Source organism: Procambarus clarkii, chromosome 43, assembly GCF_040958095.1.
Source record: "Procambarus clarkii isolate CNS0578487 chromosome 43, FALCON_Pclarkii_2.0, whole genome shotgun sequence".
NCBI lineage: Eukaryota > Metazoa > Arthropoda > Malacostraca > Decapoda > Cambaridae > Procambarus > Procambarus clarkii.
Window position 1 is genome coordinate 22805187 of NC_091192.1, and position 19027 is coordinate 22824213.

Below are 19027 nucleotides of genomic sequence, written 5' to 3' on the forward strand. Positions count from 1 at the left end.
ATATGAAGATCTATCCGGCTGCTCAGAAAATGGGAGCGAGTGTCAAGATAATAAAACGGGAAATCAAACTTCCATATGGCTGCGTCTCCTACCTCGCAACGCACCGTGGTGGCCGCGCACCAAGCTTATCCTGCTCATTATTGCTGGAATTTTGCCTTGGGTTTTCCTAGCAATTTATTTGGTATATACATTTAAGGTAAAAAGCCATGACAAGAATCCATGAGCACTAAAAGATTAAGAATAAATGCTCTTTACCCAGCTCATGCCGATGAAAGTCATGCAGTCTAGCGTCACAATGAAAGTCACAATGTGCCACCGTGTGGACTAAGCATGCAGGTTGTGGGGGTTCAGTGTGGTATATTTTGTCTACATGTCTTCATGCACACATACATCCATATTCAAATTTATAGTCTCATGCATTCCATTATGTACAGTAATTTGGTATACAGTATTTTCCTATTGCCAGAACTGTGATTAGTACTGTACTTACGTTTCATTATATTTTGCTCATCTAGGAATTAAATTGTCAAGTTGTCACAAACGATGATTGATTGATAAAGATTAAGCCACCCAAGAGGTGGCATGAGCATGAATAGCCCGTAAGGTTAACAAACATAAAATGTGATTTATAATACTATAGCATATTTTATTAATAAATAATAAATAAAAAAATCTGTGATATATACACTTCAACATAAATATATTGTTGCCAATATTTGGCATACATTTACTGTAGAGTATATCCCATACAATACTTAAGCTCAGCTGACGTCAAACAAATAATTTTCCATTTAACACAAATTTACAAATCAATATACTGTTGTCTGTGTTGTTATTTTAAAGCAACAGTATGTGGAGCATAACACCTCTGAATGTCGCGTCTTTCTGTTCAAACATTTGGTTCGTCAATGAGTGATTTTTCTCGCACAATTTTTCCAGCTCTTAAACCAGTACAAATTGACAGAGTACAGTATACTGTACTGAGAAAATATTTACTGAAAGCTGACAAACAGAATCCACACTCAGCTTTATACAATATCATGCTCCAGATGTAAAATGGAAGTTTCAAGATTCCCTTCCTCTTCCTAACCCAAACTACAGTATATGCTATGTGTAAAACATACATTCTAGTAGAATAGACAGTATTATATCTAATATATATAGCATCAATGCCTTAAACCTTTCTGAGGGGCTATCCATCAGGTGATGGGCACAGTAGAAATTTCTCAACAAGATTCTGTTATCACACTTTTCACTATTTCATGCACTCTAAACTCCTTTCCCTCATCCTTCCTTTAATATATTATTCCACGCTTCTTTTCCCTGGGCAAATCTGGGCACATGATGTTGATGTGACAATGAAATGTTGAAAACATTCGACCACCACTCTTAACGTAAAAACTTGTTCTGTCAACCCTACCCCTATCCTAAATGCTTCATTGCCTTTTCTATCCTCATTCAATTATTTCTAATTATCTCAATTTGCATCCTTGCATACACTTTTTTCTTTGATACTAAGTAAAGTATTTCCCTATAATTCACACATTCTTCCCTACACCCTTTCCCTTATAGGAACCATAATGCACCATGAATATGGAATGTACAAGTGTTGGAAAGTTATCATGCCTTGAAAATGTCAAGAAACAGAATTGTTGTACTGGTACATAATATAGGAACAAGTCATTAAAATGCTGACAAAGTTTAAAGTATTTGAAACTTCAGTACAGTATTATGATTTATGACTGTTGATGTAATTGTTATTTTATTCTTAAGATATTTCTATAATTTACTAGACTGGATTTTGCAGCTAATTGTATAGCAGAATGATAGATGGTGTTATGACACAATTGTATTCCTAAGAGACTTCCTTATACCAGAGTCTGTAGCAATGTGTACAGAGTAAATACTGTATGTATTACTTTTTGTGCATGGAATTTGACTACAATACATTTTACAATATTTTTCTACACTATCATGAGATAAATGATTTATTCATAGCATGTCCATCAATTAATATTTTAAAATATAATGTTTAATTATATTTTAATAAAGATTTTGAATGAATGGCTTGGAACAAAAAATAAAGTATTTCTATATTTCCCTTCAAAGGCATTTATTTTCAAGCATTTATATAGAAATAAATTAAGATAGTGGCATCATTATCTATAAATACTCAGAAGAAACTTTTAATGCAATATGGATAATATATACTGTATTACAATAAAGTACAGTATATCTGAACAGAGGAATGTATTGATAAAATATGATTGGAATACAAGGCACATCAGATTACAAACACGTGCATCTCTTGCATATAATATACACTGCTACACATGTATTTATTTATATAATGTACCTATATAACTGAAACTACCTTGTAGTTTCAGTTACTTTAAGAAACAAAACCTGTCCTGTAGTAGTAGTACAATATACCTATTTCAGTTACAATACCTAATAAGAGATTCATCTTAGACTGCTTCAACTCCATAACTCGTGGGTGAAGGTACTTTACAACTAATTCAAGGGGCATTACCACCCCTAACTCCACAACAAATACTTGTGAGTGTTTACAGCACGCACTCAAACTCTGCCCATTCACTTTCCGTCAATTTAATTTTCATCAGTTATTCCAATTATTCATTTGTCCTTCCCTTGTACTGCTGGATTATTTGGGTAGGTGTCCCAAAATTTTTCTTACTGCTTAATTCAAGAGTTGCATGTGAAAATAAGACTTCTGAAATGCAAAGTGCATTGTAATACTGTACTGCATTTTAAATGCTAAGCAGAGGAAAAAGTGGAACATGTGATTTTTTTGGTTAGAATTTTGCATGTGCCATCCTGCTTTAAAGGTTGCTGTTGTATAATTCACTCCACACATGAAGTGAAAGTGATCTTTCGGTCAGCCCTGGTCCCTTATTAGGACTTTATGTCGGTCCAGGAAAGACAAACTGTCACTTTTTATTTTATTTCGTATAGATGGGTTGGGTTATTTGTTTCAGATATGTTCTTGTGACTTATTTTGTCGATTGACATGACATGAACGTGTAAACCATACAAGTGAAACGTATTTTTCCCAAAATTACATACAAGTAGTTCACTAAACAGTGTTTAATCACTGAGCAAAATTTTTAATTATATTGGTACTGCATAACATAAGTCACTAGAATAACTCAAAGCATACAGTATTTAATCAATGAAAATAAATATATATCAATACAGTACAGTACATCAAAACTGAATGACATACTGTATATAGTACAGTATACTGTATGTGGCAAAATATAACCTGTTTAAAAAATCAAATTAAACATGAATTTGTAAACATGATATATAAAACTAATTTTATACAATTGCTCATGTCAGAGGTGCTCAATATTTTTATTGTCCGGAGAATTAAACTACATCAAATTGCAGTATGATATTGGAAATCCAAACGCACTATAAATGCACGATAAAATCATAAAATCTAGATCCATGAGAAAATACACAGGCTGTATGATGGGATCGAACCCCTGTCCTTAAACCTCTTCAATTTATTACAAGGTTAGAACACATTTATCAAATTGCAGCGATTCACTAGGCTTTTGCAGGCTCCAGTCATACAGTCAGCAACAAATATAGAGCACAAACACCATTCAAAGCTTTACCTTATTTTCAGCTTCTTTTACTCACTATTAGATATGCAGTCTAAGCTTGAGTCAGCTCATTAGTGTGGAAATGTTGGAAAATAATGATTCATTCTTGAGCAATGTGTTTCTTCGAAACTGACAATCCATAAAGCTGTAAAATATAAAAGTACTTCATCATTTGTTAATGCTGAATTTTAGGCATTTCATTGACTTGTATCATCCCTGATTCAAACTTGGGCATCAAAACTATGAGATCAGCATCCTACTAACCAGGCAAAGCTTTGTAGGTTAATTACCAGGATGGCCTGGCCTGTAAGACAACAATTTCATACTTTTGACGCCTTCATTTGAATCTTCAATGATCCACATGAATTACAGTTATTACCTATGCTGTTGGGGATTGTATCTTATTTCAGGCATGTACAGTATGTGTTCATTTATGCTTTGTATATAAGGAGTGAATGTTGTCAAAGGCTATGACTATGAAGAGGGATGCCAAGAGACTATGCGTAATGGAGAAGCACCGAGAATGAATGTATTGAGATCAATAAACTTTGAGAGCCAAATAAAGGATAAAAAAGTAATCAAACAATGCACAAGTCTACATTTACTATTTCAATCAGATTAATATGAAGATGTATGCATCTTCTTTAATTGTTTAAATTTCTTTTCTTATAAAATATACATTTATTTGTGTATGAGACTCTTTGCACACGTATCAACCTAACTAGTTGGGAAGAGATAGGTAGATAAAGGTAGATGGATAGACCATTTACTAACCATTTAAGGTTATTGTTTAATGCTCACCAGTTATTGGTTTGCGTCCACACTACTACACACTATAAAAGCTTTCATAAACATGCATAGATCAACATATGGCAATATAATACAGTCATTCTTGTGCAACAGATAAAACAAGCTGAGCTCCGGTAGCAGTGTTAGTGGAGGCCAATATAATGCGTGTTGCAGATGTCAAAGCCAAAAGTCTGAATGCTGCAACCTCTGCATATGTTATCCCACCCAGCACCACCACTAATGCCACACGAGGACCGGTTGCAGAACCTGCAGGCGGTGTAATGATTGCCGTTGTTCCGGGTAGAACCTTTAAGTTATCCGAGAGAGACTGGGTACCTCGTCCAGTGAGGGCATCACCAACCACTTTGGGGATAGCTGGTGTATATGCACCATTAAAAACATAACTCATATGAGTAGGATTGTGGAGATCAATTGGCTCATCAGCATCAGGAATGAGACGAAAACGTTTTGCAGCTGTACGCCAACCAGATCCCTTTTTTGGTAACAAAGAGGTTACTTGTGCCAAACGATCTTGTAGGGGAGCATTACTCACACCACTTCCAGTACTAACATTTGATGTGTCGGCAACTGCAAGCAATCCAAGCTGGCGAAGATAATGGAGAGTGACCAGGTGTTTATGGCCATGAGCGGTCAAAACTTGCGATGTGATTTTTTCATACTCTTGGCGGGAGATGCCATCTTGCGTGAGTGAGTAGAGGCATAGAAGACGGAGGTTGGCAGCCAGAGGTAACATGCGGGCTAAACAGTCGTTTAAAAATTTCATTGCCTTGCCCGAATTCCCTGCTCTGGTCACGAGTCCGTGCTCTGTTGCAAGCTGGGTTTCAAAATCTCGTCTCATAGATTTTGTGATTGTCTCGCATGCTTTTAAATGCAGGCCAAGTGTTGCCTGTAGAGCCTGTAGTGTGCGCAGTTCATTTGCCACAAAGTCTCTAATTTGCCCAGTAGTCATGTTCTGAGCCTGATCTTTCTTTGCTTTTACCTCACGAGCTCTAGTAATCAAGTAGCTCGACACGCCAGCAAAATGTCTATTGCGAATGTTGTCATAAATAGTGTCCTTGCTATTGAGTGGCACCTTTCGAGGACTATCTTGACCCACAACGTCAGATGGGAACTCCACCACCCCAGCATGAATGCCAAAGTGCTCATCTAATACACCTTCATATGTCAGTTGAGTGAGAAGTGGGGTTACATAGTCAGCATCACGATCAAAAATAAAAAGATGGCCGATCTCTGGAGTCTGAAAAAATACATAGACATTTAATATAAAACCAATAAAAATAGAAGACACAACATATATACAGTACAGTATAAAATGTGCTTTAAAAAATAAGAAACCATTGTAAAAAAAAAAAAAAAAAAATTTGCACTCACACAACATGAAGATAGAAAGAGAAGAACCCGAATAGGGAACCTTGAGGTATGTCTCCTTTAACCAACATTTATCTTCCAGCATTCATAGGTGGTCAGTACATGCATATTTTTTTTTTTACCAAGCATTAAATAGCTGGCACTCTCCACGCACATCAGGTGTTAAAACCATAACAGTAATGCAGGGATGGAGGGGGAGTGGGGGGAGATAGGACATGTTCAAGTTAGCAGGGTAGTTGTAAATTACTCAAAATAAATCTACTCAAATTAAGAAATGATGAGAATTACCGTATGTTAACAAGCACTGCATACATGAAAAGAATGCATCAACTTACACTAAGTTCCTTACCTCTGGGAATTCTTTATATAATTAAAATGTCCAGAAACAATATATCTGTTAAAACTTTAAATTAATCCAATTTCTTAAAAGGTGAAATAAGAGACAAAAACCCAGCGTTGAATATGATGAAATGCCATTTTCTGGGTGAGCCCTGGAGGCTCCCTGAAGCTATCTGAACTGATATGTGTTATATTAGTTTGGGTTCATCATTCACAGGAGTTCTTATGCCTACTGGGAACCATGAACCAGAACCTGGTCCCCTAAGAGAGGTGCAGGTAGAACTTTACATTTAAAGAATATCATAATACTGTACTTTAAATGTTAAATGGAAAGTACCCAGAAAGGTAGGCAAATCAAAACAGACGACTGTCTGGTTACTCTGTGCAATCTACATTCCAAAAGATCAAAATAACTCCCTAGAAAGAAACCAAACAAGCAACCCTTCATGTGACTAACACTTCCGCTCGTTGGCGTTACTCCCTGTAGGAAGGGAGGGGGCAGCCGGCAGCCCACCACTCCAGTTCTTGAACAGATGTGCTGGCAGTCAGTTCGGTCACCTCTGGCCTCAAGTTTCTGTTCTGGACTTTGCCCTGTGTGGCTGTACCAGCAGTGTGTGTGTGGGTGTTGGCCAGGTGTCTTCTTGTACACAGAGTAGCATGCTCCTAGGCTGAGCTTCCCTAGGTACTCCATTAGTACCATCCTTGCATTTCAGGGTCATCTTCCCTGGGGTATTCGGGAATCACTCCCCGCAAAAGGACTTCCTCGCTTGAGGTTGTCTTTGCCTTTGGGTACGTCGGGGGTCTTGGGCTTTCCGTATTTCCACGGGTGGGAGAGGAGTGTTATTAGTTGGGTGTTGGCGCAGTCTGCTTTACTACAATGCGGCAGTTGATGCTTCTCTCTGGCTGCCAGTTTGCTTCCCCCCCCCTCCAAAAAAAAAAAAAAAAAATGTTGGTCACTGGTGAAAGAAACAGATATTAACATTGTGTAATGTATTTATATGATATATAACAAAATAGAGCATAAGATACTTACTCATTATTATTTGTGTTATTATGTATTACTCAGCAATGCTATAAAGGCACCAGCTGCATACCCACTTTGTGGACCCTTCTTATTACTAGTCTTCTTTGTGCATCAGACATGTGCTTGCAACTTTTTTTTTCTTTTTCTTTTTATATAAAAGACATTCTTGTACAGCCACTAGTACGCGTAGCATTTTGGGCAAATCCTTAATCCTATGTTCCCTGGAATACGACCCCCCACGAAGAATCATTTTTACAACCAAGTATCCATTTTACTATTGAGTTAAACAGAGGCTACAGTTAAGGATTTGCGTCCAGTAAATCCTCCCCGGCCAAGATACGAACCCAGGACAAAGCGCTCGCGGAACGCCAGGCAAGCGTCTTACCACTACGCCATGGAGACTGCAATACGTGCGATCTCTCTATTATTGCAATATCCCTCAGTTCCAGTTAATAGGAGCTGTTCTCCTCATCAACAAAACCTTCTTCTTTTTAAAAAAATTGTCTAAAATCGATTTCTGAAAATATTGGGATGAAACTTTCATGACACTGAAGCCAATAATTTGGAGATTTGTTTAACAATTTTCACTATATTTCATATCTGGACAAATATTTCTGAGCACAGGCCCCTTAAACCATAATAGAGGACAAAGACTAGGTAAATAGCTAAAGATTAACATACAAGCTAAGATTGATATACAAAACAGGATAAATTTAAATTTTTTGAAGGAAAGAGTATTACCTATGAGGCACATCAGGAAAATGTAATACATATACAAAAAATCAATAGAAGGGGAAATATCTGCAGTTTAAATTCTCCCCCTAACTTCCATGGGGATAAACTCAGTTTTCTTCACCTTCTTTGTAATAATCTTCAAGGACAAAAACTGAGTAAAAGAAATCGGTTCCAAAAAGTAGCATTGAATGTAATGAAACGCCATTTTCCGGGTGAGCCCCAGAGGCTCCCCACAGAAAACATACAAGAACTCTGCATGAAGGTGAATATATATACACATACACATGACCCACATGCCCACCCACCTGATGGACTTTTTTGGGTGAATCTTGTTCATTGAGGATTTCGAGGGTATTCATGACTGCCTTAGCAGCTCTGCCATGGGCGAGCACATTAGGGATGCGCCCATAAAGCCCCTGTAAGGTATTGATAGCCCGGGCCACACTCACACACCCAGAAAAATCCCCCTCCAGGAAAGCATTCCTGAAAATGTAGTACAAACCACTATTTACAATCATTTCTAATTTCTTATTCACTGATATAAGATATATTACACTACAGTATAGACTATAGACAAACACCTAAATGAGAATACTGTGGACATTTTCATAGACGTTTAGCCTGAGGGACCTCAGGGTAAACGCCGTAACGAGAGGGGGGGACCTGCTGCCTGGGTAACAGCTTCTCCCCCGAATCAACCTACCCTGGCTTTGCGCCCTGGTGAGGCCACTCCAGACCGACAACCAAAGCGCAACTCCATAGTCTCCCGAGAGTGATGGATGCCTACTACTACTACTACCCTGTAATGGATTCATTGTCCCTGAAGTGCATGAGGTGATTTTTGGTTCTTGTCTAATTACAGGATGAGAGCCAAGCTTGTGATGTTTCAGCCCATCCTCCGAATATGGGGAGGTAAATGTAACGGCACAAGTGTAATTATGTAGTACTGTATTCCTAGCAGTCAGGAATTGTACTTATTACACTTAGTATTAAACTGTACTGTCAAATAATCGCCAGAATCGCACCAAAGTATTGTGAATATTTGAGTTTACCTGAAAAGCTGAATAGAAAACTACGACCTAACTTAACCTTCTTAGTGAATGAGGACAAGCATTTTATTGCTTCTTAATTACAATTAGTACTTAATCTATAGCTATATTGATATTACAGTTTTATAAAACTAATAAAACAAAACTAAAATCTTTCAATAAATTATAAACTCATGATATTTGAAAATTTTGTATAAAATCTCTATTGTTTAATAAAACTGAAAAAGAAATTCTTTATACAGTATTTAAAACGTGTGTGTATAGAATTGAACATGAAAACTTCATCCTAAAATTCTGAGTGTTTTAACAGAAACCGAGAATATATGGGGAGGTAAATGTAATGGCACAAGTAAGTGTAATTATGTACTATTCCTAGCAGTCATGAATTGTACTTATTACACTTGGTATTAAATCGTACTGTTAATTCGGAGGATGCGTTGGATGTTTTGTCATATTTATGAACTTTGTCATACAGAACTCTGAAGCTCCCAAATATGTTGGCACACACTACCTCTCATTTAATTTCCTCTCAACCTCTCTGTCTGCTACTTTCTTTGCAAAGAAGATTTTTCTACAAGTTTTTCAAGACCTTTATTTCACAATTTCAACCCGTCTTATTCATGACATTGTAGTTTTAAAAAATCCCAACATGTAAATTTTGTCCATTCCTACTATAATATTGCACATGGTGATCTCGCCACCTCTTTTCCTTCTGTATCAGTATTGGCATATTTAGCACCTTAAACTTTCCTTCATAGCGCATAGAAAATATTTGTCTAGAAAAACGTAAGAAATATTGAGAAGATTCGTGTTGAAATCATTAATCTTACCCTTTCGGTCATATTCAATAGCATATACGTATACAGTATACATGTTTTCACAGGAAATGTTTTTCCCTATAATGCTGTCAACAGAGAGAACTGTAAGACAATACACTGAGAATATTCTGCAAATTTAGTCAACAGAAGTACTGTACAGTACCATGTAAATATGAAAATGCATGCAGGACATCATTACCAGAACTGACCTGAAGAAGTTTGTCATTTCCAAGGAGAGGAGATCATTATCAAGAGGGATGAAGTCGGGGGTAAACTCGTGAAGCATGACAACGCCATACAGACCCTCCTCTTCCAACAGTGCCGTCACCCACGACACAAGGCGAGGCACTACCACCAAGTGAATGCTGGGAGAGTACAGAGATAAACTCAAGGCAAGAACTAATAGTCATATTTATTCCCATACACCTTCACTTCAATCAAATTGGTTACTGTGTTCACACATACAACCTCTCCTCTAGTAAATTGAGTGCCGCATTCCCTGGCTACTATGTCCTCCCTATTAGACGGAATAATGTATTCTCTTGGTCTCCCTTCTCTAACAAATTGGTTGCTATGTTTCCATTAACATACTTCTTCAATTTAGAAAAAAATGCATTCAAAACAAAGAACTCATTAGTTTTACCATTTCATAAAAACTTTAAATGACATTCTCAATTACTCAAGTTTTTAATATCAATGTGGCACTGAGAAATTGTGACAATATTTGATAACAAATTCTCCTGGCAACTGCCTTCACAACTGTCTCCTAAAGTGCCTTCACAAAATACCTTGTAAATTGTTGTAATAATAGCTATTTGGACATATCATTATGACTCTAAAGTTATTGTGAAGTACTGACAATGGGAACTGACCAATAAACCACTGTTTATTCCAGTGCTGGATGAACACACTTCATTGATACCTGCAGTCATGCTCTAAACTTATGCTTTAATATACCTGCAGTCATGCTTTAATATACTTACTAAGCTTTCTCATCTCATTTTTCTCTTGCAATGTATTTGTTATCATTTATCAATTCTCATAGAAATTACCTACTTAAAATTATCTGTTAGATTAAGGACCTGCCCGAAACGCTGTGCGTACTAGTGGCTTTACAAGACTGTAAATACTGTACTATTCAATATATTCTCACAAACCCAATGTACCTTCTTGTATATATACAGGTATAAATAAATAAATAAATACCCTGTGACACTGGTGTCGTGTGTTCCCCTCCTTTACTTGCAGATACATACTGTACCTTTGTAGCACATAGGACAGAATACCAATGGAAGAAGCAGAATGACTTAATAATTTATTTAGTGAAAACTAATATAATAAATTTGTGGTGTAGTCTCACCATAATAAAATGTTATCCCACCTTAAGGTCTTGAAACATATTACAGGTGTTATAGCAGATTTATTTTGACTTTGTATTGGATTTTTGGTGAATAAGGCTAATTTCAATGAAGTTAGGGAAGAGCCCTAGAGCTTTACTGGGTAATATTTTACCCTTATGAAGTTAACTTTACTTTCTGTAGATTTGCTCTACACATGCCTCTTCCAAGATACACATACTGCACAGACTGAGAGATCATTTAATGATGGTAAATCATAATAAAAATGATTCCAAAAATACACACACAACACAAAAATTGAATCCGTCTTCTCTCCTCTACTAATGTGCTAGCTTACCAAAAATTAACAAAACACAGTTTATACCTTAAGCAAAAATCACTTCAACCTACTGTATATCAGGATGGTTGAGTTTATCAGAGTGCACATGGTCTGCTACATATTTAAGAGTGATAAGAGACGGCTGCACTACGTATACACGCTGAGCACTCTGCACAGGCGGTGGCAAGCGATCCAATCTGTACATTTTCTCTACGCCATGACTCCTAAAAAGAAAAAAGTGTGCTGAAAAAACCTATATTGGCTGTGAGCCAGTGTAAAGATATTGTATAAATTATACCTGTAAGAAACTATCATCCACAGTATAAGGGAGGAATTATATACAAGGAAGATCATTTAGGGGTGTACGAGGGGAACATCAAATGCAACTAGAGGCCACCGTGGGATGTATACGGTGAGGAAGTAAAGTTGAGGTAGACTAAGAGCTCTTTCTACCTCATATAATTTTAAAGTTCAACTATGCAGTTCTGCTTAAAACACAATCTCCAGATAGTGTTGGGTGTAAAAGATTCTAACCTACAACCTGTCAAAAAATGAGTGTTTATTACTACAGTTTCTAATTAAACTATTATACAGATGCTACATTTGTAAAAACATGGTGAAATTTTGGTTAACAAACATTTTTTTGCAAATTACTTTACTAAATTAACCTATCTGTACAGTCTAATTTAAGTATTTGTATAAATATATTTACCTAATTCATTTATTTGTTATACTGTGTACTATTATGCATAATTAGCAGCTTTATATAATATACAACTTCTGTACCTACTATTTAACCACTAATATGTTCCTATATACAGTACACTCCATAATAAATAATTATTATTATTACAGTATTATTATTATTATTATTACTGTATTACTATAAATAAGCAAGCTTCCCACTGCAGACTAGAAATCCATTTGAACCCACCTTAGAAGTGTTGCTCCTGAGATACGGTCAAGCATCTTCATGAGGTCACCATCAATGATCAGATCTTTGGCACCAGGTGCATCCTCAAGGACTCGCACAAGACGATCCCGGCTCAAACGACGCAGAATTTCTACATCTAGCCCTAAACTCTGAGGCTGAGACATTTTCTTACTTTGGGGGTTTTAATGTTACAAAAAAGTTTAAATAATGATGGTCTTTTTTTTTTTGTCTCTTCCTTGACCTTGGCTCCAAGTTTTACGTGCTTCTATATCTACATTTTGAAACTACAGGCTGTACTTTTATTTCTTTGTTAATGTTGAGATCATTTCTATACCTCAGGGAAGAAATGTTATATGAGTTATTGCATCATATTGAATATTATTGTACTGTACCGTAATTATGATGAAAATCCTCTAAGCCAGTAAAACTATTATACAGTATATAGTATAGTGTACTGTACAGTACAACCTCTAAATAGTAGAAATCTCTGAACTTACTAATGAAATAGTTCTCCCAAATCCTGAAGAGAACTCAGATTTTTCCCAAAATAGCACTAAACAATGTTGTAGCAATATCTAGTGCTCACACTCTCCATATTTTGACTAGATGCTTATAATTTTAATAGTACTGTACTGTGCCTGCACAGTAGATATTAACAAAATTAATATTTAATAATTGTACTGTACCGTACTTGTAATATACAGTACTATAGTATATAATGTACTGTAAAATAGTTTGTACATGTGACTTTTTTTCCTTTAGGTAGCCCAGTACTACTGACACTGGATGTGTCCCAACCATGCGATCTTTAGCTTTGTTCTCTCTCATTTTTAGAAAAGATGTCTGTCAGTGAGAGTAATCTGGCTAAACCTGGTAAGAGAAAGAAGAGGTATTACATCATACAAAAAAAAGACTAAACTGAAACAAATGTAATAATTACTGGGAGCAAGAATGCTGGCAGCTAAGTATGACATTGGTAATTACTCTGTATCCAATATAATCTCGTCTCCAACATTTGCCCAAAATGCTGTGTGCATTAATGGCTTTAGGCATAGTATGTACTAGCGCTATCTAGAAATCTAACATTATGTTTGTAACTCATTTTGAATGTACTGTATGTACTTTTACCTGAAAAAACAGTATCTTATCATTATCTTATCTTATAATCATTCCTGAAGCACATTACCCTGCATCTTTGGCTCCCAGATTGAATCCACAGGTGGGACAGAGACGGTTGGGCATACATCCTTTCACCCGATGCCTGGATTCACCTAGCAGTAAATAGGTACCAGGGAGTTGAGTAACTATTGTGGGACGAATCGTTTGGGGAATGGTCTTGGGCAGCTGGAATTAAAGAATGAATTGGGCAGCTGGCCTAAAGGGACCTTGACAAGCCAAACAGGTTTCCTGTCTCTTGACTATGTGAACCTATAAGGTGTCAAATTATCTGAGGAGCTAAAATTTCTTTGAGCTTAATCAATCAGTATACAAGTAATATAATGTTAGCTAGAACAGGGATGATAATCAGTAAAATTTGAAAAAATATAAAAACCATCGTTTAACATTATATCCCATTATATTACAAAATTATTGTGCTTAAATTGTGTTTAAATATGCACAAACTTACATTCTATTATTTGTTATTAGATAAATCCAAAAGATTGTGATAAATAGGTAAAAAGACCAAAAAGACAAAAATGTGACCTTTATTATAACGGTGAAAAAGGAGCCTATGTAACCCAAGCGTATACAAGACCTAAGGATCGTGAATACTTCAGGTACAAGTTGATGGGGCACGGTAGTTTAGCACTAATAAGATTTTATATAGCTAGAATTCTCAGGTTGAGGGCAATGGTTCACTTGATTTTCCCAAAACTGCAAAAATAATTATATTACATATATTAATAAATATAAATATACACATTATATTATACTGTATTGATACAGGGGTACAGCTTTTTCTTTTTATAAGGATATGTGGATTTAACACACGGATATGGTCTTTCCTGCAATGAATGGAACGCAACAATTTGCACCATGAAGAGACCGGCATAATATATATATATCCGTAGTTCAAAATGAATATATTTCACATTTAATGGAATAAAGTGTCGTCAGGCTACTGAATTTTCATATCTGGTGCCAAGACCACATCACAGGTGGGCGGCATAGCAACCAAGAGTACTGGCTACTAAGAGTACGAAAGTAAAAAAAGAGTACAGTGCTCGCTTACTTTTACAAGTAAGGAGACACTATACCTTAATCCCCTTAGCCATGAAGGACACGCAACAAGATGAAAATATATCCGGTCACCAGGAAAAGACAAATTTTAATACTAACAGCCGGAGTCATCATGCTTGGCCTCGAGTGTTGACATCGCTCAGCTGATAACCGCGACTCATAAAATAATTGTTGTTATATCCTTACAAATATTTTAAGATTTTGAAATATACAATTATTGGATTCTAGCATATCATTAACGTTTCTCTTGTGCTTTGCTCAATTATATACTTGTTTCTCATATTAATATATCATATTCTAAACTGAATCGCATAAAGCAATTCTTTTATGTATATAATAATTAATTAGTATTACATTGTAACTCAGTAAAATCAAGTATAAGAAATATAAATTATATAAAACTAAATTATAATTTAGTCTTTTATTGGTTTTACTTGAAATAGTTATGATAACAGGAATAATACGACACAATCAAACCCTAAAAGCACCCAGGCAAGGGCCAGGCAGAAGTGGTGACAGGAGAAGACAAGTGCGTCTCTACTCGCACACTAAAAACAGGCATGAAAATGATCATTCTCTCTTGTTTGATGTACTTCTAGTAGCGTGACAAGTGGGTTCGTTAATGCTGGCTTTGATATATTGGCTTTAATCATCGTTGGAAGGGGGGTAGCTGGAGGTGGTTGTATGACGGGCGATACTAGCCCTCCCCCGTGTTACTGTGCCAGTGTGTGTGTGGCTGATTTTTCATTATTCACAATAATTGTCGCGCTATCCCCTGTCCTCACAGCCGGGGGTGGCCGCCGGTGATGCCCCCACGTGGCTGGCCCTAGCTGATGTTTTTGTCCTTGTGAGCTAGAGCAGAAAAAGTGGGTCACCTTGAAAGTTAGAGCTGCACGTCTGACCGTTCCAAACTCAACTTTTTCAACTTAAGTCTATGGTCCAGTGAGTGGAAAATTGTGGTTAGCTGGAGAGAGTGAGATACGGAGAGGGACGAATTGTCGCCATAGACAATATCGGCAGTATAGGGTACTTGCTTGTGTGTGTGTGTGTGTATTTGTTGGCCTGAATTTACCTCAATCAACGGTGGCCTCAACGTGGCCAGGAAGATAGTAGGTTATTAAGAGTAATTTTGTCGAAATTAGGCTCTGTGCTTCAGTATGGGCAAGTTGTACATAAGACGGTTCGACGAAGCTCGTTTTTTGATTGCCAGAACTGTATATCCAGTACAAGAATATCGTTATATTAGAATATACTATTTTCACTCGGGGTTTGGTTGATGTACGATGGGTTTGGTTAGATTTGGTTCGGTAAGTTTGGGAATCGTTAGGTTTAAAAACCTGTAGGCAAATCTTGTAATTACCTAAGTGTATCTATGAGATAAGAGCTAGGCTCGTGGTGTCCCATCTTCCCAGTACTCTTGTCATATAACACTTTGAAACTACTGACGGTTTTGGCCTCCACCTCACTTAATTTGTTCGAAGCATCTACCACTCTACAAAATTGAACTTTCTAATGTTATTTTGGCAGCTTTGTTTCCTTAGTTTGAATATATGACCTCTTGTTCTTGAAGTTGCAGTTTTCAAGAATTCTCCTTTGTCAATTTTGTCGATTCCTGTTACTGTCTTATATGTAGTGATCATATCACCTCTCTTTTCTTCTACATGTATCTTCTAGTCTTGGTATATTTAACACCTTTACCCTCTCCTCGTAGCTCATGATTTTCAGTTCTGGAAGCTATTTAGTTGCACGTCTTTGCATCTCTTGTAGTTATCACAGGTTGATCCCCAAGGTAATGCACTCATCATCATCATGATTATTTTAATTATCACCAGGTTTTAATATAAATGATGTAAATGAAGTAAAAATACATCTATGTGGATGTAATGGAGTTAACCCAGTCCTAGGAACAAATTCTACTTTGATTATTAATGGCTTACTATCGCTGAGGTTATCTTGTGTCACAAGCTCTGCAATTATCACTTCACAACATGATGTTTCCTGCTGGTGTTTGAACCTGTTTCCAGATAGTTGACCTTACCCGCCAGAATAGCTGCGAGGGAGTAGGCTGCAGGACACTTCCTTTGAGCTGTGCTTGGAACAGATTTATGGGCAATATATGTGTACATATTACTTTGTAGGCCTATACTCTGTACAATACTTAAACACTGTTTTTTGTAAATTGTGTATATAAAGTGAGCTATTCCACACATAATCAAATCAAATTAAACACTTTAATCATAAACGGTTGTACATTTACAACTGGGAAAGTTCACATGAATATTACAGTATATTAATTGCATGTCATAACAACACCATAGCACATAGACATTTCATTATTAGAATCAGAAAGTTTATTTGTAAAAACTTGTATAATTCATTACAATACTGGCTGGACTAAACAGGTGTAAAGCAGTCTAAATCAAACGTACATTTTAGGCATAAAATGAGTGACATTTAGCTTACAATTTGAAAGGTGATATATAATAAAGACAAAGTAAGGCTTACCTCACTTTGTAAGGTATGGTAATGTATATTGGCACATTTATATCACAAGAGTAGGATGACGAGACAAAAGTAAAATAGATATAAATAATCATTCCATGACATTGTATATGTGGTATTTGCACACCTTTGGTATTCTATATCAACATATTCTGGGGCTGTCCCAGCTCAGAATCATTCATTTTCATTTCTTTATTATGCACCCCATACCCATCCCATGGGCCGAATCATTACTCACCTAGTTGTGCTTGCGGGGGTTCAGCTTTGGCTCTTTGGGTCCACCTCTCGACTGTCAAATCAACTGGTGTACAGATTCTGGAGCCTACTGAGCCGAATCACTCCCAACACACAGCTGATATAACATCGACCTGACTTCAGTTAGATTAAAAATCCCTGTCAGTAATCTATGACAGTAGTTTCTTCATAATTCCAAATATCCAACTGGGGGTCTCCCTGCTATTCCTTGTCACTACTGTACTGTAATATCTTTCTGGTCCATAAATGGTCTTAAAAATTTGCATGGGTCAGTGGTTCTAAGAACAGGTGTTGGTAAGTGGACAGTGATGCACCTGTCACATGGTGCGAATTTTGTTTAATAATGCCCAGGAAGGTAACCAAGATTTTCAGGATTTTTTTTTTTTTTATGTGACAGATGATTGCCAGAGGTCTCTGGTGTCAAATAAGGTTCACATAAAACCTTTATGAATTTTGATTATTATGAGGCATATCAAATCTCCCACAGGCAGTCTGCCCACTGTCGATCTATTGCTTGAGGGTGACAGGAACAGTTTAAGGGAGTAAAGCTTTGCTTCCTGTCTTCTTGAAGTTACCTTGCTTGGAATATGATGATAAACAATGTTTATGCTAGCTAATGAGTTTACTTTTCTTTTTACAGATTAGGACACTGAATAAAGAAGACACAGAGGACTATTATAAAGTCTTGTATATTTTACACTCAAGAACAGAAGCAGCTAATTCCTGTCACCAACAGAGCAATCATGTCTAGTGTTAGATGGGGAGCTAGGTCATTACGACGACTTTTGTCCGTCAAGAATGCAAATATTGTAAATAGGAATGGTAAGCTTTCACAAAATGAATTGGTTAATGGTTGCAAATGGATATGTGAAATGTGTTGATGGAAATGGAAAAAAAAAGAGACTTGTTAAATTTTTGGCCAGTGGTCAGCCTTTGTGGGTAATTGCCTGGTCTGTGAGACTGTGTACTGGCCTTTTTAATGTTTCAATGCTTGTTATTTCATCCAGGTGTGTTGTGTGTACGTATGCTAGAGCATAGGACCGAGAGATGTTCCTTAGTGTTTGTACGACCCATATCCTCTGCTACACTGTGCTACCAGTCCTCTACAGGCCCTCCAACAGACGGTAGTGGTGGCGATGATGGCAATGACAAGGACACACAGAAGAAGAATGATAAGAATCAGCTATGTTGCCCCAAATGTGGTGACCCTTGCACTCATGTGGAAACGTTTGTTTGTAAGTATAGTAGTTTAACACTCGTTATGGTTCATATAATGTATTGTGTCGGGGGGACAGAAAGCCAGAGTTTATTCATACATGTTAGGCTTATACCGAGGTCCCTCCCCACCTCCCCAAGGTCGAATTACTAACCCCACCCAGGATACAATCCTACAACAAGCTGACTAACTCCTGGGTACCTACTTACTGCTAGGTGAACAGGTGCATTAGGTGATAGGAAATGACCCCAACTATTTCTGTCCCAGCTGGGATTTGAACTCGGAATTCTCGATTGTGAGTTGAGAACGAACCCGACTGTACTACCGGGACCCCACAACTTATGCAACTTTGTTGCATGTAGAGTAGTGTTGGGGTTATGTCTACTTCCTGGTCTCTTTCTCTCATTGTTTCTTGTGGTATAAT

General features: G+C 36.9%; 3 protein-coding genes across 10 annotated transcripts in view; 2 read left to right on the forward strand and 1 right to left on the reverse strand.

Moving 5' to 3' along the window:
• The window catches only part of LOC123755837 (uncharacterized), a 40755-nt gene extending 38654 nt beyond the window's left edge, over positions 1-2101 (forward strand). The window contains exon 7 of the mRNA XM_045738716.2: positions 1-2101. Coding sequence (XP_045594672.2) covers positions 1-223 — 223 coding nt within the window. The 3' untranslated portion in view covers positions 224-2101.
• On the reverse strand, positions 2089-14789 carry LOC123755835 (vacuolar protein sorting-associated protein 33B). Of its 6 annotated transcripts, none has more exons than XM_045738705.2 (6): positions 14730-14789; positions 12390-13259; positions 11527-11679; positions 9988-10143; positions 8217-8394; positions 2089-5682 (listed from the first exon to the last, which is right to left on the reverse strand). In XM_045738705.2, exons 2-6 carry the CDS (start codon positions 12551-12553, stop codon positions 4522-4524), a joined length of 1812 nt encoding a protein of 603 aa, XP_045594661.1. In that variant the 5' UTR covers positions 12554-13259; positions 14730-14789; the 3' UTR covers positions 2089-4521. The 6 variants fall into 6 exon arrangements, with proteins under 6 accessions (XP_045594661.1, XP_045594665.1, XP_045594660.1 ...); XM_045738709.2 differs by having other exon boundaries at positions 12390-12717; positions 14730-14788; XM_045738704.2 differs by having other exon boundaries at positions 12390-12544; positions 14730-14778.
• Positions 13584-19027, forward strand: part of ClpX (Caseinolytic protease chaperone subunit) — a 23146-nt gene continuing 17702 nt past the window's right edge. The window contains exons 1-3 of one of the 3 annotated variants that reach the window (XM_045738702.2): positions 13584-13674; positions 18028-18209; positions 18395-18622. In XM_045738702.2, the coding sequence (XP_045594658.2) occupies positions 18131-18209; positions 18395-18622 (307 nt within the window). In that variant the 5' untranslated portion in view covers positions 13584-13674; positions 18028-18130. Of the gene's footprint in view, positions 13675-15067; positions 15189-15413; positions 15573-18027; positions 18210-18394; positions 18623-19027 lie in introns of those variants that run through there. The other 2 variants (XM_045738701.2, XM_045738703.2) reach the window with 2 other exon arrangements.